The 20,039-nt window shown below is 39.1% G+C and overlaps 1 protein-coding gene across 1 annotated transcript; it reads left to right on the forward strand.

Annotated features, from left to right (window-relative positions):
- Positions 1-5,040: 5,040 nt before the first annotated feature.
- On the forward strand, positions 5,041-8,609 carry LOC149846738 (WEB family protein At4g27595, chloroplastic-like). The gene is made up of 3 exons (XM_089998129.1): positions 5,041-5,339; positions 5,670-5,889; positions 5,984-8,609. Exons 1-3 carry the CDS (start codon positions 5,320-5,322, stop codon positions 8,312-8,314), a joined length of 2,571 nt encoding a protein of 856 aa, XP_089854255.1. The 5' UTR covers positions 5,041-5,319; the 3' UTR covers positions 8,315-8,609.
- Positions 8,610-20,039: the final 11,430 nt, after the last annotated feature.

Raw genomic sequence — 20,039 nt, forward strand, 5'->3', positions numbered from 1 at the left:
CTCATGATGATATTAGGACTCACACCTCTCTCACTTAGCAAGCAATGATATAGTATCTCTACATCGTTAAACCACTGGCGGCCCACTCTCCGTGATGGCTGCACTCTGGCCGCGAACCAGGTAGCCCTTGCCACATGTTTCCACTTCTAGGATTTAAGGGGTCATGCGTGCTGATCTCAAAATATCCATTCATATAACATGAATAGACTAAATGAGACTCTAATCTAAACATAGTCTCATCACAATGCATGATATTAATGATCATATAAAATTAATCACAAATACAATTTTTTTCCATTATGCAGACATATCAAAACTAACATGCATCTCACAACAAACATGTATATTAATCAACTCATAATGTCAAGCATGAAATTTTATGCATTCATGGTCTCACTCGAAAACTATCATGCTAATCATTTATAATATTACAATAACATGCAACGTGAAAATGTTTATTCACATCTAAAATTACTTATAACATCTCTTATCTCAATATGCTTTAACAGTGTGATTTGGTTGTTACATAACATGTTCATATTAATGTACAAAACTTCACACATTATTACTAAATTACTAAAATACCCTTTCTCGAATTTATTCATGAATCCTTAATTTTTTACATCACTAAGTTGACTGAATTTCATAGACTAGTAGTTTCTCCTTTACGCTAAGAGTCCAATGCACCAAACCTCACTCGATTCTGAGTTCGGGGTGCAAAGTTATGTTCATTTTATCAAAATGGATCTTGGGTATCCAAATGGATATTGTGGTCATTTTGGATTTCAGGATAATTCGGGACTATCTTACGATTTGATTCGGATTCATTTTTGATCTGGATCTAACCCTACCCGCTTGAATTCAGATCCATTACTCATCTGGATCCAGAATAGTCTAGCTGGATCCAAAATGGTCTGACTGGGTCCAGAACATACTGACTGGATCTAGAATAGTTTGACTGGATCTAGGACATTTAACTAGATCCGAAACAATATGATCTAGACTCAGTTCCGATATAGATCCAGGATAGATCTAATTAGATCGAGAACAGTCAGTCTGGGTCCAAAATAGATCCAGGTCAAACTGGATCCAAACTGAGAACCCAGATCCAGTCGAACCGATTCGACCTGACTCGGGTTTATCCAATCTGTTTCAGCCCATACCCGATTCGGTCTGAATTGATTCCACTTGAACCAGTTCCATCCGAACTGGTTTGGTCTGAACCGGTCTGACCCGAACGGGTTCACCCAAACCATATATATATATATAGTCTGTCTCGGTTCGGTCTGAGTGCGACCCGAACCGACTCGGTTAGGTTTGGGTTGCACCCAAGCCAAATCGGCCTATTCATTTTTTTTTAATTGGTTTCAGTCTGGGTGCGACCGAGACCGACCCGGTTCGGTCTGGGTCACACCCAGACTGATCCTCGGCCTGCTCAAAAGGAACCGAAAGGAGCAAGGCCCCTTTCGTTTACAGAGAGGGGGCGACCACCGGCCAACCCTCTCATTTGTACCTAAAAGGGCACCGGTCGGCAGCCGGTGCCGGTCGCACCCCCCCCCCCCCCCCCGATGACAAGGAGATCGGCCATCGGCGTCGGTCGACTGGCTGATCCTCTCTCTCCTCTTTCTCGCACTCTCCGTCTTCTTTTTCTTTTCAGAAACTCGCCGACAGCCATGGCTGTCGGCCCTCTTTGCTTGAAATAGAAAAGGGAAACGAAGAAGATGAAGAAGACGGTGGAGGCTTACCTTGTCGCCGGTAAGTCTCCTCCCTCTCTCTTTCTTTCTCTCGGTGTGGGGTGCAGAAGGAGGACCTGCGTGAGGGTTTTTATAACCTATCAATTAGTGGGGATAATACCATAATGGACTGAAACCTAGAAAATGTAAAAAATATAGCCAATTTACTATTTTCTTGACAGTTTTGCTATTTTATTTTTTCAAAAACATGACCCTTGATTTTTTTCAGGTGACAACTTTCGTGGCACTTGATCTTTTCAGATGACAGCTTACATGACACCTAATTTTTTTAGGCTACAATTTAGACAAGTGTTTTAACAAAAGGTGCCAAATTTTTCAAAGGATAAAACCATCAAGAAATAATAACTGGCTAGACTTGTCACATTTGTTATATCTTTTAGGTATCGACCAAAATACGAAATGGTGCCATAACTGAGTGCCATCTACGTCTTTGTTAGAATATATTTTGAATAAGGATAAAAATGAACTGTCAAGTTTGCAACAAAACATGACTAAAAATAAATATGACATTCCAATTTGAAACACAAAAGATGATTTTCAAACAACATAATTGTCATTACCTGAACCATCCTAAATCTAGGGATGTCAATGAATTGGATTTTATATGACATCTGATTGATTAAATTCAGTTTAGTTGCATTTGGTAAGCCAAAACAGTATTCAATTATAATCGGATGCAGATATAGTTTTGATGTTTTGCTTACTGAAACTAACAAATATTCAAATTTGATTGAAAATTGAATCAGTTTACATGTAAAAAAAAGGTGGATCTGGAATGAGTCTTTTACCATCCGAATTCAAATCCATTTAACCAACTTTTGATTAGTCAAATATAGTATTGACTACATCCAATCCAAATAGGAACTGTTTGCATCCCTACCTAAATCCATCCATTCATGCTGATTTTCTTTGAATAGGCAAAAGTGCACTCGTTGATGCCTTAAGCACATCCACGCCAGAGCGCTAATTTGAAATAAGGCAGAGAGAATATTTGTGATTTTACTCTTTTTTTAAAAGAGAAAGCTGGGGTTAGGCATACTCCTAGCAGTTATACAACCATATACCATTAGGATTCAAACTTGCAAGGTTCCAAGACACCTCACAGGGATATGTCATTTTGGCCGCACACCTTGGTGACACAAGTGTATATGCTCGGACACATATGAATGGCAGTGGACCGGGGCGGGGGTGGGGGACAAGGTCTTCACCCCCACCCCGTCTCAAAATCCTGCCCTCCATTCCCGCACAGGTTTGGTTTTTAACCGTCATCCCTGTTTCATGTCCTCCATCCCCGGTCCAAACGGAGCGAGGTGGGGGGCCCATTTTCCCTCGATTCTTTGCCATCCCTAAAGAAGGAATGGGGATAGAATGATGCGGGGATCGGGATGGGGCGGAGCGGGGGGAAGTGTAAGTTCATCCACGCACGGGTTTTGATTTTAACCTTCATCCTCGCCTCCATCTTTGTTTCATGTCCTCCATCCCCAGTCCAAACGAAGTGAGGCGGGAAAGGTCTCCGTTTCCCTCTGGTCCACTGCCATTACTAAGGACACATTGACACAAACATGAACGTGAATGAGTATTATTTTAAAATCTTAATAATTTTTTAATATGATTTTGATAAACTACATTGTTATATTAAAATGTCAAAAAGATTTTTTTTATTGACTAAACTTTTAAAAATTTTGTATCCTTATTAAAAAAACAAAATCAAACTTGCTAGACCAACTCGTGTCATGCTTTAGATAGTGGCCGTGTCTTTCTTTTTCTTGTGACATAGCTTTGTACATGTGAGTTCTGATTAACAAGGGAATAGGATGTCAACGGGTTGGATTGGGATGAAAAGCGATAAAATAGTATCCAGTTTAATTGGATTTGGATTCAAATTCAGAGTCGAATGGAAAAAGTTAAAGCAGAATCCAGATCCGTTTAACTTAAAACCTGATATTCATACTCAAACGATTTCGGGTTTCGTCATATTTGGATTTTAATTGGATTCAGATTTGGGTTTCAATGTAAAACTCAATACCAAACTTGAACTATCAAATTCAACTAATCGGATTCAGGTTACATTGGAGCCGTTGACATCCCTATCTGACATCCATAGTGACAAATATCGCGAGATTTATGAAAATCTCGCGATAATATAGTGAGAAATTGCCTAAAAGTTTAAAACGGCAATTTCTCACAAGATTTTCAAAATCTTGCAAGATTTATGAAAAAAACATAAATACCACGATTTAAACTCGATATTTACGTTTTAAACGGCTATTTATCATGAAAAAAACAAGTATTTTTTTAAAATAGTTTTTATTAATATTTCCTTATAAAAAATAAATTTTATATTTTTAATTGATTTTTTTATTGCCGAGATTTTGCCAAAAAATGCGAGATTTATAAAAAAAAAATCAATTTCTCTCGAGTTTTTTAGAAACGAGAAATTGCCCTTTAAAACGTTGGTCACTGTGCTGACATCTTATTTTTCCAAAAATAAAAAATTGTGGATTCGAGTCTCTGCTCGTACGAGTCCCAGTTCATGTGTGCGTCTTTGTAACATAGTTTGACGTAGAGCGTCAAGAGAGCGATTCCAGGGAGCAGGTATATGCCATCCTTGCCACAGTACAACGAGAGAAAATGGAGAGAATACCTTCCCATTTTACCTCTTCACATAAAAAACGAGAGAGATTTCTCTCTCTCTCTCTCTCTCGATTGATTCAAACTGGCCGGAATAGTTCCCTACTGACCGGTATTCCGGCAACAACGGGCTGGACTGGTTGAGCTGAATCAACCAATCCGGCCAGTTGAGCTGAATGGAGAGTGAGCGATTATGATTTTTGTGGGATGTTTAACTCAACCCAGCTTGACTCGAGTATTTTATACGTAATTTTAATAAGTACATGCTCATCAAACAATATGAATATGAATGTATGAGATTTTTTTTACCTAAGAAAATCTCTATCTGAATTTAGCAGCTAGTTATTTTGGCGAGTTTGGGTTCACCCTAATAGGTTGGACACCAAGCCCGTTGGCACCCAAGAAGCACAGCTGGCCTAAATTCTAGGACAAGGTTAAGCCGCGCATCTAGGACCAACGTGCTAGATCTAGTCATACAGCCAGGCTTGGTAACAACTCAACCAGGGCCTCTGCCCCTCTGGCACATGTGAGAGAGAGATGAGGAGCCGTTAGAGAGAGAGACTTGCACACAGAGCCGTTAGGGAGAGAGAGAGAGGGGGGAGGGGAAGCCGTTATAGAGAGGGAAAGAGAAGGATTCTTGCACACACAGCCTCTTGCACACAGAGCCGTTAGGGAGAGACTCTTGCACAGAGTCATTAGGGGAAAGAGGGGGGGAGCCGTTAGAGAGAGAGAGAGCCGAGTCGTTGGGGGGTCAACTGATAGTTGTCTCGCGCTGTTTCGCGCTGTTTGGCAAAGGAGACCCGCGAGTTACGGGTTTCGGCAAAGGATAGAAACGCCATTTTCGTCTCCCCAAACCTTCCTCAAATCAACCTCTCTCTCTCTCATGATTGCAGCTGCCTAGTCTCGTCATCTCAACCAGAAGCAAATATTCAACATGTCGTCTTCAAAATCCCGGTATGCATCTTCAATTCGAGCAAAACCTTGGGTTCTCTATTAGTTTATGTTTTCTTCTTTTGGTGGGTACTAAATCTTTTCAGCAAAATCTTGTGTTTTCGATTAGTTTCTGCTTTCTTCTTTTGGTGGGTGCAAAAATTTTTCGCCACATTTGGGATTAACTGGAAAGGATACACGTTTTTCAATAGCTAGATTACGTCGTTTTTGCTATATCTCCATATGGAATTTTGATCTGCGATCCATTTTGATGTTGGTAATGCTTTCGATGATTGATGTATACATATATATATATATATATATATATATATATTGGGATTTTGTTGTGTGTAGATCTTCCTCATCTGAAATGCCACACAAGAGCTCCCCTTCTACACCCACATCTACCTCTAAGATTTCTAGCAGAATCCCAAGGGGATCTGGAGATTCCGAATCGAATTCGACTCCTGCAAAGGCCTCTGCTGATAAATCACCCAGGTTGGCAGAACGCAAATCTTTAAAAATCAGCACCACCACCACCACCAATAACAACAACAACCATACTGTTTCTGAGGTATGCCCATCTCACGTTTTCTTTTAGTCTTTTGTTTCTGATTTGATATTGGTTGGGGGTCTCAGTTTTGATCGAAATCTCCCTCCGTCTGTAGAAACGTGTCGCGGCGAGGGGATCAGAGCTGCAGCAGCAACTGGGTCAGGCTCAGGTGGATCTAAAGAAGGCCAAGGATCAGCTGACGATGGCTGAAGATGCAAAATCGCGGGCTCTCGAAGAGCTCAGGGAGATGAAGCAGATGGCCGAGGAGGCGAATTTAAGACTCAGCGAGGCTCTCTTGGCGCAGAAGCGTGCTCAGGAGAATTCAGAGATCGAGAAGTTCAGGGTCAATGAATTGGAGCAGGCGAGCATCGAGGCGGCACAGAAAAGGGGCCAAGCTTGGCAGCAGGAGCTCGAGGCAGTGCAGAAGCAGCGTTCTTTGGATGCTGCGGCATTGCTTGCAACTAAGCAGGAGCTCGAGGGGGTGAGAAAAGAGCTGTCTGTGTCATTGGAAGCAAAGACTTTAGCATTGAATCAGGCCGAGGATGCTAGGAAGATGGCAGATGCAAATGCTAAAAGGGTTGAGGATCTATCAGCCGAGCTCGTCGCGTTGAAGGGATCTCTGGATTTGGTATCTGATTCTCAGATGGCAGCAGAGAGAGAGAAGGAAATTGGTGTTTCTAAGTGGGAATTGGAGACGAGAGATGCAGTTGAATTGGCTGCTAAGTCAAATTTGGTTATCGAGTCACTGAGGAAGGAGATCGAGAGGACACAAGGTGCTGAAATGAAATTGGCTGAAAGGGAAATGTTATGGGAGAAGCTGAAGCTTGAGCTTAGCAATGCAATAGAATCGGAGTCCTGGGCGACAAGTTCGTTAAGGGAAAGCAAGGCGAGGATTGAGGTGCTAGAGGAAGAAATTGAGATTGCTAAAGAATCTGAGAGCAAAGCATTTGAATCAATGATCTCACTAACAAAACAGCTAGAAGAGACAAAGATGTCTCTTGAAGAAGCCAAGCTTGAGATATCTTCTCTTAGAGAGAAGATGGAAGCCTCAGAGGCTTCAGCCGGGCAGAGCAGCAAGAATCTGGAAGTTTCACATCATCGTCTTGAGAAAGCCAAGGCAGGTGTTCATAACATGGGTGAAACTGTTGAATCCCTCAAGTTGGATCTAGAAATTGCTCATATTGATGTGCTTCGTGCACGAGAGAGGGAATCATTAGCAGTTTCAAACATGCAGGTTCTAGCAGAGGGAGCAAGTTCTCTAAGAGAAGAGCTTAGGTTGGCGACAGAGGCAGAGGAGAAGAGCAAAAAGGCGCTGGATGATCTTGCAATGGTGCTTCATGAAGTCACCAGTGAGGCCAACCAATTGAAGGAAGAACTGGATTCCACCCAAGCAGAATTGGAGAACTTGAAGGCTCAAACAGAGCGGTACAAGATGAATGTGTATAGCACAGAAGATAACTTTCAATTAGATTTAAACGAAGCAAGGAAAGAAATTGAACGATCGAAAGAGGTGGATGAAAAAGCTAGATTAGATGTGGAGGATTCTACTTCGGCTTGGAATGAAAAGGAAATGGGATTTATTGACTGTATCAAGATAGCAGAAGAGGAGATTGCCACCAAGAAAGAAGAGAATAACAAATTGATCATTTCACTCAAGGAAGCTGAAGAAAAAGCAAGAACAGCAGAAGAGGAGAAACACAGACTTATGGGTTCTGTAGAACAAGCTGAGGCTGAGGCCAATTCTGCCAGGGAAGCCTTTGAGCTTGTTAGTTTTGAGAACTTGCGACTCAGGGATACATTATCAGAGGTTCAGAAAGAGTTGGAGAACGCTCTCCGTGAAAATGAATATCTAAAGGATAGTGAAGCAGCAGCCCTTCAAAAAGTGGACAAGCTAATGAGGTTGCCGGAAGCAGCATCAGTAACAGACTCCAATGAAAAGAGCAGTTTGTCAAGTAAGATAAATCATGATTTGTTGAAGAATGAAACCAGGTCACCAGAAAACCGTGGAATTGAAGGGCTATCAGAAGTGAAGTCGAAAGGAGCAGCTGATGAATCTAGAACATCACCCAAGGGGCTTTATTATAAACATGTTGCAGGATTGTCATTGGATGGAAAAACAAAGTCTGCTCAGCCCATTAGTCTTCCATCAGAAAATTCAAGTGCAGATTTTACAAACAAGAAATTAATTATGAATGGTTCCGTTGATAAAGCAGAATCACATGACTTTGAATCACAATATGAATCCGTCGATAAGATATCTGTGAGAACACCATCACCCAGCAAAATGGATGATTTAGAAACACTGAACTCTGACGATTATGATCACATAGATGGTCCCCAGTTGGAAGAGATGGAAAACAACAAAGTCTCTCCTGCCAAACATAAAAAGAAAAAGGCATTGCTGCAGAGATTTGGGGACCTGTTGAAGAAAAAAGGCAATAAATGAGCTTTCAGACAGAGAATGGTGACGATTGTTTGTGATTCAAACATTTTTTGCATTTACAAAGTTGGTGTTGATTTTAAAGAGCGGCATCACTGGAGACAGTCATCTTCCCTGCCCCTGACCCAAATTTGACAACTGCTGCTGTTTTTTCACACTTGTAGCCATCCAACAGATATCTGTCGCTTTTTGTTTTATGATGTTGGTGTTTTGAGGCAAACCTTTTGCAAAGATGAAATATTGTAATCACCAGAAATTCTTCTAGTAGAATATCATTTGTAGTAATCATATTCCAATGCAATTGCACACATGATGGGTTGAGGTTCTATCATTTTCTTTGGCAGAGGAAGGGTCCCCTATTGTACATCTGCATTTTGCCCCTGAGATGCTGCAATCAGTCTGCTCTAGAGTATAATTTCCTGTTTGCACATGGTATACTCTTCTTCATACTGTCATTGTTTTGATATTCTAGTCAATGTCATTGAAACATCAAATCAGATTCAAGCCATGGATTTATGTTGGGGATGAAACTTTTGGCATGGTTAGCAGTATATTGATAATTGCACTTATAAACAGATGTGTTTATATTGTTGTAGTTGAATAGCCTGGGATTTTAAGAATTACAGATCCAAGTTGCAGACATGCTGCATTTTGGGCTTATGGAATCTTGTGGTCTATCTAGTTGCTGACATAGGTGAACCATGTAAACAATCTGCCTCAAATAGCTGATTTGTTCCAGGGATCAACATTATAGGTCTTTATGCCATTTGAATCACATTATTAGTTATGTGAAATGTTAAACTGGGGCAAATGTTGAAAAAATGACAGCACTCAGAGAAAGCCTGCTTTTTCTCACACGTTCACTGTGAGTTTAGGATTGGTTTAATATGAATATGGTAACTGAATGTTACCCATTTTACAAAGCTAACAAAAATACAGTAAGACATAAGTTATAACTGGTAAATACAAAACCAGGAAATGCACATTTGAGTTTCCTGCTTACATGATAACAGACAGCTATATTTTAGGAGGTTGTTAACCCAATAACTACATTAGAGAGATCGACCAGCACAATCTAAGGGATTGACCAGGATAGCCATTGTAACTTCAAGATTTATCCTTAAGGATTATCATTGGGCGCTATCGATTCATTAGATGAGTTGTTGCTTATCTTGACTCACCTTTGCAAGCTCAACAGGGCGATGTGCACGTTGAGCTTGTGACGAAGATTGACGAATTGAGCAAAGGGAAGTGGTTTGGTTAGTCCATCCGCCAGCTGGTCATGAGAAGAGGAGAGATTAATTGAACTTGAAGATGGCCCTTGCGAACGTGATTACGAACAAAGTAGAAGTTTATTTAAACATGCTTGGTCCAAGCATGAAAAATAGGATTGTCAACAAGGTAGAGAGTACTGATATTGTCACGCCATAACACATGAGCTGCACTAGGAGGAAATCCAAGTTCACAGAGAAGAGATTGTAGCCAAAGCATATTAGAAGCGTAGGCCAACGATTTGTATTTGACCTCTGTACTAGATTGAGCCACAGTTTTTTGCTTTCGGGATGACCAAGAAATAACATTTGGATCAAGAAAAACTACAAAGCAGACCGTAGATTTTCTATCATTGGGGCAGCCAGCCCAGTCCGCATCCGAGTAGGCATTGAGCTGAAGTGAAGAGGATGATTAAAGTAGTAGGCCATGATACAAAGTTTCCTTTAAGTAGCGTAAAATTCTTTTGACTAAAGACCAGTGAGCATCAGTTGGTTGATGCATGTAGTGACATACCTTGTTGACAACAAATGCTATGTCAGGTACGTTGAGAGAGAGTCACGCAGCTGAAGAGTATAACACCTCAATGCCAAGAAAATAACTTAACCGCCCAAGATCTTTGATGGAAAAGTCCACACCAAGACTGAAAATCAGGCGAGTGATCTTCGTTAAGGAGTTGCCAGTGATTATGATGTCGTCCACGTGAACTAATATATAGATGATAAGACCACCCTGTTGAAAAATAAACAAAGAAGCATTTGATTGTGAAATAACAATGTCATGAGAGACCAAATACGAGCTTAGAGGCTAGTACCAAGTCTGTGGAGCCTGCTTGAGATCATAGATAGCACGGTAAGGTTGAAAACATGATGAGGGAATTATGGATGCACAAAACAAGGCGGTTGGCTTATGTAAACATCTCCATCTAAAAATCCATAGAGAAAGGCATTGTTGAAATCCAATTGATGCATATGACACTTAAAATAAACAGCAAGAGACAAAACAACCTGAATTGTGGTGGGTTTAACGACAAGACTATATATCTCAAAGAAATCAACCCCTTCCTCTTGGTGAAAGCGTTTGGCCATAAGGTGAGCCTTGTAACGGGCAATAGAACCATTTGCATGCCTTTTAATGTGGTATACCCACTTGGAACCGACAATATTCAGTTGAGACTGTGGTGGAACGAGATGTGAGGTGTGATTATGTAAGAGGGTTGTATATTCATCCTTCATAGTAGAACGCCAATGTTGATGCTTGTTGGCCTGCTTATAGGTGGTAGGCTCAGTCTCTAGAAGCAAGGCATTGAAAGCAGTATAGGCAATGGGGTACACAGACGCAGAAAAAAGATTTGGGTTTAGGCGAACCCGTCATAGAATGGGTCACCATCTGGTGAATATGGTCAGGTGGACGGCTGATAGTGGGTGCAAATGCAGAAGGGACGGGCTTAGAAAGAGCCAATGATGGTTCAAGTGAGATAGGCACGAGTGTAGATAGCCGCGAGTGTAGGAGAATAGGGTGGGTAATGAGCAGCAAGAGCAGGTGAGGGTGACTCGAGGGATGAACATAGAACTGACAGGTTGAGGATGACATCAGAGGAGGACAAAGGATTTATCAAGACTACCATGGGAGAGATGCCCCACCATGCGAGATTAGGCTGAGATGCAGGAGACAAAACACATGGTGCGATAGAGAGGGACTTGACAAAGTACACATGACGAGTGACATAGGTGCGAGAAGACTAAAGATGAAAGCATATATAGACTTTATGACGGGAGGGTAACCTAGAAAAATGTAGGATTGGGTTTTTAGTTGAAACTTAGTAGAGTTGTAGAGGGTAACTACGGGATAACATATACATTCGAATACCCAAAGATGATGATAATTAGGTGACTGGTTTAGGAGGAGTTCATAGAGAGATTTACGTTTAAACACTAGGGTGGGTAGCGGTTGATAATATAGGTCGTTGTTCAAAAAGCATTAACCCAAAATGCATATGATAAAGAGGCATCGCTTAATAAATTGAGGCTCATTTCCATAATATGCCTATGCTTTTGCTCAACCAGCCTGTTTTGCTCGGGTGTGTGAGGACATGAGAAGCGATGAAATATACCATTGCACTTAAGATAGCTCTCAAACTCACCACTTGTAAATTCGCCACCATTGTCTTATTGAAAGGATTTAATACTTAACCCAACTTGTTTTTCCACAATAGATTTGAAACATTTGAAACAGTCAAACACTTGAGATTTTGTTTTCAAAGGCAAGAGCCACAAAAATCGACTAAAATCATCCATGATTAACAAATAGAAATAAAAACCTTCATGAAAGGTGACGGGAGTTGGTCCCCAAACATCAGTATACAATAGTTCAAGAGGTTGTGAAGTACATGATAAGGAACTTCCAAATGAAAGTTTATGAACCTTTCCAATAAAACAGTATTCACAGACCTTTGTACTCTTAACATTATTAAAGGAAATGGCATTACTAGTTTTAAGAAATGAAACAATCTTCTTATTTGCGTGCTTAAGATGCTGATGGCATAGATCAAATGTTACTTTCCTGCATAGGCTGCCATCATCGAAGTGTCACTCGCTTTAATTGGATAGAGTCTCATGTTGGTTTTCGGTCCCTGAAGTCGAATCTTGCATGTTTGTCGATCCTTGACAGTAAATTCAAACGGTGTGAATTCAAAAACATAATAATTATTCTTTATGAATTTACCTGCAGATAATATTTTTTTAGTAATGTCAAGCACGTGAAGGACATTCTTTAAATCAAATGTAGAGCCTTTAGAAGATAAAACCAAATCACCTACGTGAGAAATAGGTAATGTCTTACCATTCATGATCATGATAGATTCACTGCCTTGATAAGAGATTTGTTGGTGAACTACTGGTCATCCATGGTCAGATGATTGGTTGCACCGGTGTCAGGATACCAATGATCATCAGTGGTTTGTTGTAATGGCATAGCGAAAAATGCCTTGAGAATGTCCCAACTATTTTTTGCAATATGGTCAAGTTTTCGGTAGTATTGACAGGTGACAGGGCTCCTTTGAGTGTTTTTATTTGTGAGTGATTGATTGAAGTTTCCTGAGGGACCACGACTTTGACCCTGGCCTAGATTCCAACAACCTCTATAGTATCCACACTTGTGACCTCTTCCTCGAGAGGCCATAAAAGCAGTTCGAGAAGATTCTTGGTTCTCTACCTGTTTGGGATGAAGCATGATGACTCGCTTTTCCTGATTAAACGGGAGATCATACAGATCAACAAAGGAGTGGCGAGTGGCTCTGGTGGTGATTGAAGTAACAAAGCTCTCGTATTCAATAGGCAAACTATTGAAAGTGATTTGTATGAGATCAATGTCTTCAATTGGATTATTTGCAGCAGCTAGGGAATCAGATAGAAATTTGATTTTGTTTAGATAGGTGTCCATGTCCATGCTTTCTTTCTTTATGAAAGGAAGATCCTTCTTTAAGATCATGATCCTCAGTGGCGATTGAGAACCGTGAGACTTCTCTAGTACGACTCAGGCTTCTCGTATTGTTTTGGTTCTCATAATTTGGCTAAGCACTGTCAGATATCGTAGCTTTGATCCAACTTAAGGCAAGTTGATCAGATTTGTGCTAGATGTCAAAGGCAGGATTGGCTTCTTGTTTTCTGCCTTCTATAAAGACAAATTCAAGTGGTTCATGAGATAAACTATCAACAAACCTAAGAAAGTCTTGGTTCATCATAATTGCTTCTAGTTGAGATCTCCAGAGAAGGTAGTCTTTTCTGTTCAACTTGATCGATATGAGACTTGTGACGGCATTTCACTGGGTTGCAACGATACTAGAAGCCATTGAAAAAATGACAGTATACAGGGAAACCTGCTTTTTCCTACACGTTCACTATGAGGGGAAGATTGGTTTAATATGAATATGGTAATTGAATGTTACCCATTTTACAAAGCTAACAAAGATACAATAAGACAATAAGTTACAAATGGTAAATACAAAACTAGGAAACGTACATTTTCTGCTTACATGATCACAGACAACTATATTTTAGGAGGTTGTTAACACAATAACTACATTAGAGAGCGACCAGCACAATCTAAGGGATTGATCAAGATAATCGTAGTAATTCCAAGATTTATCCTGAAGGATTATCATTGGGTGTTATCGATTCATTTGATGAGTTGTTGCTTATCTTGTCAAATATAATGCCAAATCAATTATGGTCAATGTTCTTCTATTGCAAATTAGTTGGAGATTGCTTTGATCTGCTTGGTCATTCACTTTCTATCAACTTTGTACTCATTTTGTTCCTTTGATGGTGATTGTTGATTCAGAGTATCCATATGTTCATTTCTCTATCTTGATTCACAGTCAAGGTTCTCCCATTGCAAATTAGTTGGAGATTGCTTTGATCAGCTTTGTCATTCACTTTCTATCAATTTGTTTACTCATTTGGTGGTGATTGTTGATTCAGAGTATCCATCTATTTATTTCTCTATCTAGATTTTCATTTTGTTCGTGTTATTTACTTTATGACATAGTTCATCAAATTTTGTTTACCAACATTTATTGAATAAACTTGCAATGGCCTCTCTTGTATATCTGGTCTCATTGGTAGACAAAGTACTGTGTGTGTGTGTGTGCATTCATGCTTGTGCTGGTACATCCTGTTAGATCATATTTCAGATCACATCGTTTCACAATCAACATCATGATATAAATTTGAATAGGTATTAACATAACAAACATGATTAAAAGTCGATCAAAACGAAAATAGGGAGCAGACATGTCGATTTCCATATTATACCACAATCCAGAAAGAGACAACAGAATAAACAAATGCATAGAACAAAATAACAAGATCAAATGCAACATGTCAGTATTCTGTTGTAGGCTAAGGCATATAAAAATACTCCCCTTAGAGAAGATTCGCTCCCACATACGGTGCAAAAAGGGTCTGGCGTCCTTCCCCTCAGGATACAATAGTCGCAGCGATCTGGATTGGTGCACTCCGATGGTAGATCGCCCTTCGAAAACAACCTCAAGAACTACAACTGCAGAACTCTCTGTTTCAGGAAAGTAAGAGAGAGAGAGAGAAGGTGAGGGAACTGCAAAATCGTTTATCCTGGTTGAACCCCTCTAACCAAGTTTTATAGACGTGGGAGAGATCTGTTCGAAAGGACATGACCCTTGATAAGTTGCCCATTTCGAATAGACAAGACTTCTTGCAAAGAGTTACCAGTTCTGAACAGGTGTGACTCTGCAAAGAGTCACCAGTTCTGAACGGGTGTGATCCTGCAAAGGGTCACCAGTTCCGAAAAGGCATGACTCTTCCCCTTTATTTAATCCAAGGAAAAACAGTAAAATAAAAAGCGAGAAGCATTGGACATGGCCCTAAAGAGCCAATTACCCGAACCCAAGCCCGACTCAGCTTGGCACGACGCGATGGGCGGGCGGGCGGGCGCGCACGTGTATGTGTGGTAGCCATCTTATTCCCTTGTTTTTTGAACAAGTGTTAGAATCTCCATGTAGGTTATAAAGCCCACAACCTTCTTGAGATTCTTCAATATGGGACTATTCCACATCACCATTGTCCAAAAGTACTCCAAAAAGAGTGGTCCCTAAAAAGTTTTCTCCTTTGAATTAATCTCTCTCCTCTTTTCTGCATCCAACATTCCCCCACAAATTCAAGAAATGAAAACAGGTGTTGGATACAAATAGAGCAATCTGCAACATGACATATCATGCTTTCAGTAATGGTACCTTCCGGTTTGAACCACTACCTTAGTTGACTAACTTTACCACCATGGGAACGAAGTGAACTAAAGTGTTGAACTTGAACCTTTGATGTAGGAGTGTCAATTAGCAACAATACAATAAAGGTTCTGGTTGTAATCTTTAGGGGCGACGCGTTAAAGGTCATACGCCCGAATCTTGTTTCATAAGTGACTTCAGGAATAACCCAATTTCTTAAACTGCGGCCACACAGTCACATAGGTGGGCCTTCTCTAGAGATGCACTGCTAACATCTCGCCTAGAAGGCTTTGAACCCATTCAGAGTTTTAACTCTTCCTTTAATTGCAGCTACAACACCTTTCCAGAATAATCAGGGGAAAAGACACAGATACATAGTATCACATTATGAAGGTGCTATCTAGTTCACCCTACAGCTTGTTATTACCACATTGAACCTACTTTATAGGATCTTCACTCAGATAAGTTGGGTTGCCACTATAGATGAACTATTGATGGGTTTCAGTCACATCCCCTCTCTGGATTTTAGGACTAATGACTTATCTAGTCCTTTTGTTAATGGATCAGCTGTGTTCTCTTTAGATCCAACATAGTCCACAGCAACCACTAACTGAGACACCAGTTCCCTTATAGATTTTATTCTGACTTGGATGTGTCTTCTCTGCTTTTGATTATATTTTGCGCTTTTGATTTTTGCAATTGTGACCATATTGTCACAGTGCACATATATTGTAGAAATTGGTTTGCTCATTAAAGGAAGTTTCTCTAGAAGTCCCTTTAACCACTCAGCTTTCATTCTTGTGATATCTAAAGCACATAGATCAACCTCAAAATTAGACCATGACAAGATGGTCTACTTTACTAATCTTCAGGCGACTGCGCCTCCACCCAAAGTAAATATATACTTTGTTATGCCATAACTCTCAGAGTTCATGGCTATCCAGCTCGGATCACTATATCTCTCAAGTACGGCAGTGAATCTCTTGTAATGAAAACTCAAGGAAATAGTTCTTTTCAGGTACCTAAGCACCTTGTCCAATGCCTTCCAATGAGTGTGATTTGGACAACTTGTGTATCTACTTAATTTTGTCACCAAGAATGAAATATCTGGTCTTGTGCAATTTGCAAGATACATCAAACTTTCAATAATCTGAGAATATCTTAATTGAGACACAGGGACACCAGTTGTATTCTTATAAAGAGGAGTAGAAGGGTCATATGGAGTTGTTACAGATCTTTCTTGGTTACAGCCAAATTTGTCAAGTACTTTCTCAACAAAGTTAGATTGAGAAATAGTTATCCTCTCAGGTGAACAAATCAGCTTTAAGCCTAAGATCATATTTGCAATTCTCATATCCTTCATATCAAATTTACTACTAAGAAACGACTTCGTTTCATTCACAATTCTCATATTGGAACCAAACAATAGAATATCATCTACATATAGGCATAAAATGATATATGCATCATTTTTAACTTTGCAATAAACACATTTATCAGATTTGAAAGTGCACTAGGATCGAGGCAACGAGCACTAGAGGGGGGTGAATAGTGCTTTTAAAAATTTTTGCGGAATATTGAATGATTTTGCAAATCTCAAAGCAAACACACAAAGAACACAAGATTTTATCCTGGTTCGGTCAAACCAGACCTACATCCAGTCCCCAAGCAAAACCCGCTTGAGATTTTCCACTATCAACCTTGTAAACTACAAGATCACACAGACCATAATCGGTCCCACTTTCAGTAACAATCCTACTGAAAGCAAACAACTCCTTTACACCAAGGAGTCCTTCTTTTTACACAAAAGAAATAACAACTTACAATACAACCTATGAGTCTTCCTTTTGAATGCAAATGAGATGCAATTGGCTTTTGAGGTTGTTGAAACACTCTACTCACGAATTCACTATCTCTCAAAGTGATTTGAGTGAAAAACTGAAGTGAAAATATCACGTGAGTGAGAAAACAAATACTTGAATGAATAGGAGTGAAAAGCAAGAAGTAATTCAATATGATTCTATTGAATTTTCATTGTTTTTTAGTGTAGAATGCATTCATATTTATAGTTAAAAGATTCCATACGTTGAGAGTACGAAAGGGTGTCAAAACTGTCCATTTTGAACGATCAAAACGTTTGAAAAATGAAAAGACACGCCTTTTTTGAAGTTTCAGGAAAACGGCAAAATTAGTCGACTGAAACATCAGTTAGTCGACTAATAGTTAATTATTAGTAGACTGACTGTTATCGTCGGTCGACTAATCTGTTAATCGAGCCGTTTGAAAATCTGAACTTTTGAAACTTAGTCGACTTAAGAAAAGTTAGTCGACTGATAATATCATCAGTAGACTGAAAAACCTTTTAGTCAACTGCTGCTAAAATCTTCTGAAAAACAAACATTCTGTTCGGTCGACTGATAAAAAGCATTAGTCGTCTGCTGCTAAATTTTCAGAAAACACATGTTATGTTCAGTCGATTGATAAAACCATTAGTCGACTGCTGCTAATTTTTTAGAAAACAGACATTCTGTCCAGTCGACTGATAAAATCTTTGGTCGACTAATTTGACAAGAATGACTTTTTAGAAAATATGGCGCGAAAGGATTAGTCGACTGATAAGTCGATTGGTCGACTAATAAACATGAAAATTTAAGAAAAGAGTTTTCTAAAAAGATTTTCAAAAGAGTTTCTTTTAGAAAAGTTTTTCTAAAGACTTTTAAGGTGAAATGCAACCTAAATATGCACTCTAAGTAAGGCTCTTACAAGAATCTAAGACTTTTAATGAATTAAACATTTGCACACTAGTCTTCAAGGATTCTTCACCGAATTCTTCAATTTCTTCATAGTCTTAGCTGAAATGCAGTTGATTCTACTTGCTCATCATCAAAACCTTGTACTTGAAGTATCATGTATGGCTTCATTGTTGTAACAATCTCCCCCTTTTTGATGATGACAAACTTAATCAAAGATGAAGCATTTAGATGCATAGATGGAGATTTTACTCCCCCTATCAATATGTTGCAAAACATTAAAAGTTAGCACATTTAAAGCACATATATCACATATTGATTGGTTTGCATTTCCATTCATCATTTCTTCATGCATTTAGAAATACATTCATTCAAAGCTTTCTTTTTCTCTTAATTTTGCATTTCTCATGCAAGATCTCCTGTAATGTAATTGCTATCATCTTTTTCTCAAGATCTCCCTGCAATTTCAAAGTAATGCTATCTTTATCTTTTTCTCCCCCTTTTGTCAGAATCAAAAAAGAGTAAGGGCAAAAATAACATAAGCAAAATAGACTTTTAACTCGTATCTCTATTTTAAAACACGGCAAGAGAGTTCCGACGTTTCAAGATCACGGCCAGAAGATTACGGCGTCTCCCTGTTACGGTAAGAAAATCCCGGCGATGATGGAGTCGAACGGCACTCCGAGGGTTTTTCGGAAGAGAGAGAGGCAAGAGAGAAAGAGGGGTTTAAGGGTTTCGTTTTTAAGAAAAAACGAAAAGGTACGAAGTGAAACGATGCCTTTTTTTTTTAAAAAAACGGGTTTTAAAACAAATTCAAGGAGTGTCGGGTCCCTTCACTTAAATTTTTTTTTAAAAATTTAGTCGACTAAAACTTTATCGGTCGACTAAAAAGTGCGACTTATTCTAAAAATATCATCAGTCGACTAGAAATATATCGGTCGACTAATATGGTGCGATACATTCCAAAATATAAAACACCAGTCGACTAAAATTTTATCGGTCGACTAATATAGTGCGATTTTGTTCAAAAATCAGCATTTTTATAAATCCAAAAATGAGGAAATACCTAGTTCTCTCCTAATTCTCATAAAATCTTCATTTTTAAGAGGTTTAGTGAAGATATCGGCATGTTGTTCTTTAGTGGAAATAAAATTTAACGAAATATCTCCTTTTAACACATGATCTCTTAAAAAATGATGTCTAACTTCAATATGCTTAGTTCTTGAGTGCTGAATAGGATTTTTCGAAAGATTTATAGCACTAGTGTTATCACAATAAATAGTTGTTGTGGAGTAATTCAAACCAAAATCTTTTAAGGTCTGTTTCATCCAAAGTACTTGTGAACATGCTAAACTAGCCGCTATATATTCAGCTTCAGTTGTTGAGAGTGATACTGAATTTTGCTTTTTACTAAACCAAGAGACTAAGGAATTTCCCAAGAAATGACAAGTTCCACTAGTACTCTTGCGATCAGATTTACTTCCTGCAAAATCTGTATCACTATATGAAACTAAATCAAAGGAAGATGATTTTGGGTAAAACAAACCGAAATCTGAAGTATCTTTCAAATAACGAAGAATTTGTTTTACTGCAGTTAAATGAGATTCCTTTGGATTAGCTTGAAATCTTGCACACATACAAACACTAAACATAATATCAGGTCGACTAGCAGTTAAGTATAATAGAGATCCGATCATACCTCTGTAGAGCTTAGTATCTACACTTTTACCATTTTCATCTTTATCAAGAGAAGTAGTTGTACTCATAGGATTCCTTCTTGATTTCGATGAGTCCATCCCAAATCTCTTGAAAAGATCTTTTGTATACTTAGCCTGATTGATGAAGATTCCTTCTTCAGTTTGCTTTATTTGAAGTCCAAGGAAGTAGTTTAATTCGCCCATCAAGCTCATTTCAAACTCTTTCTGCATAGCCTTAGCAAATTCTTTACAAA

Source organism: Nuphar pumila, chromosome 2 (genome assembly GCF_984573655.1).
Source record: "Nuphar pumila chromosome 2, dmNupPumi1.hap1.1, whole genome shotgun sequence".
Lineage (NCBI taxonomy): Eukaryota > Viridiplantae > Streptophyta > Magnoliopsida > Nymphaeales > Nymphaeaceae > Nuphar > Nuphar pumila.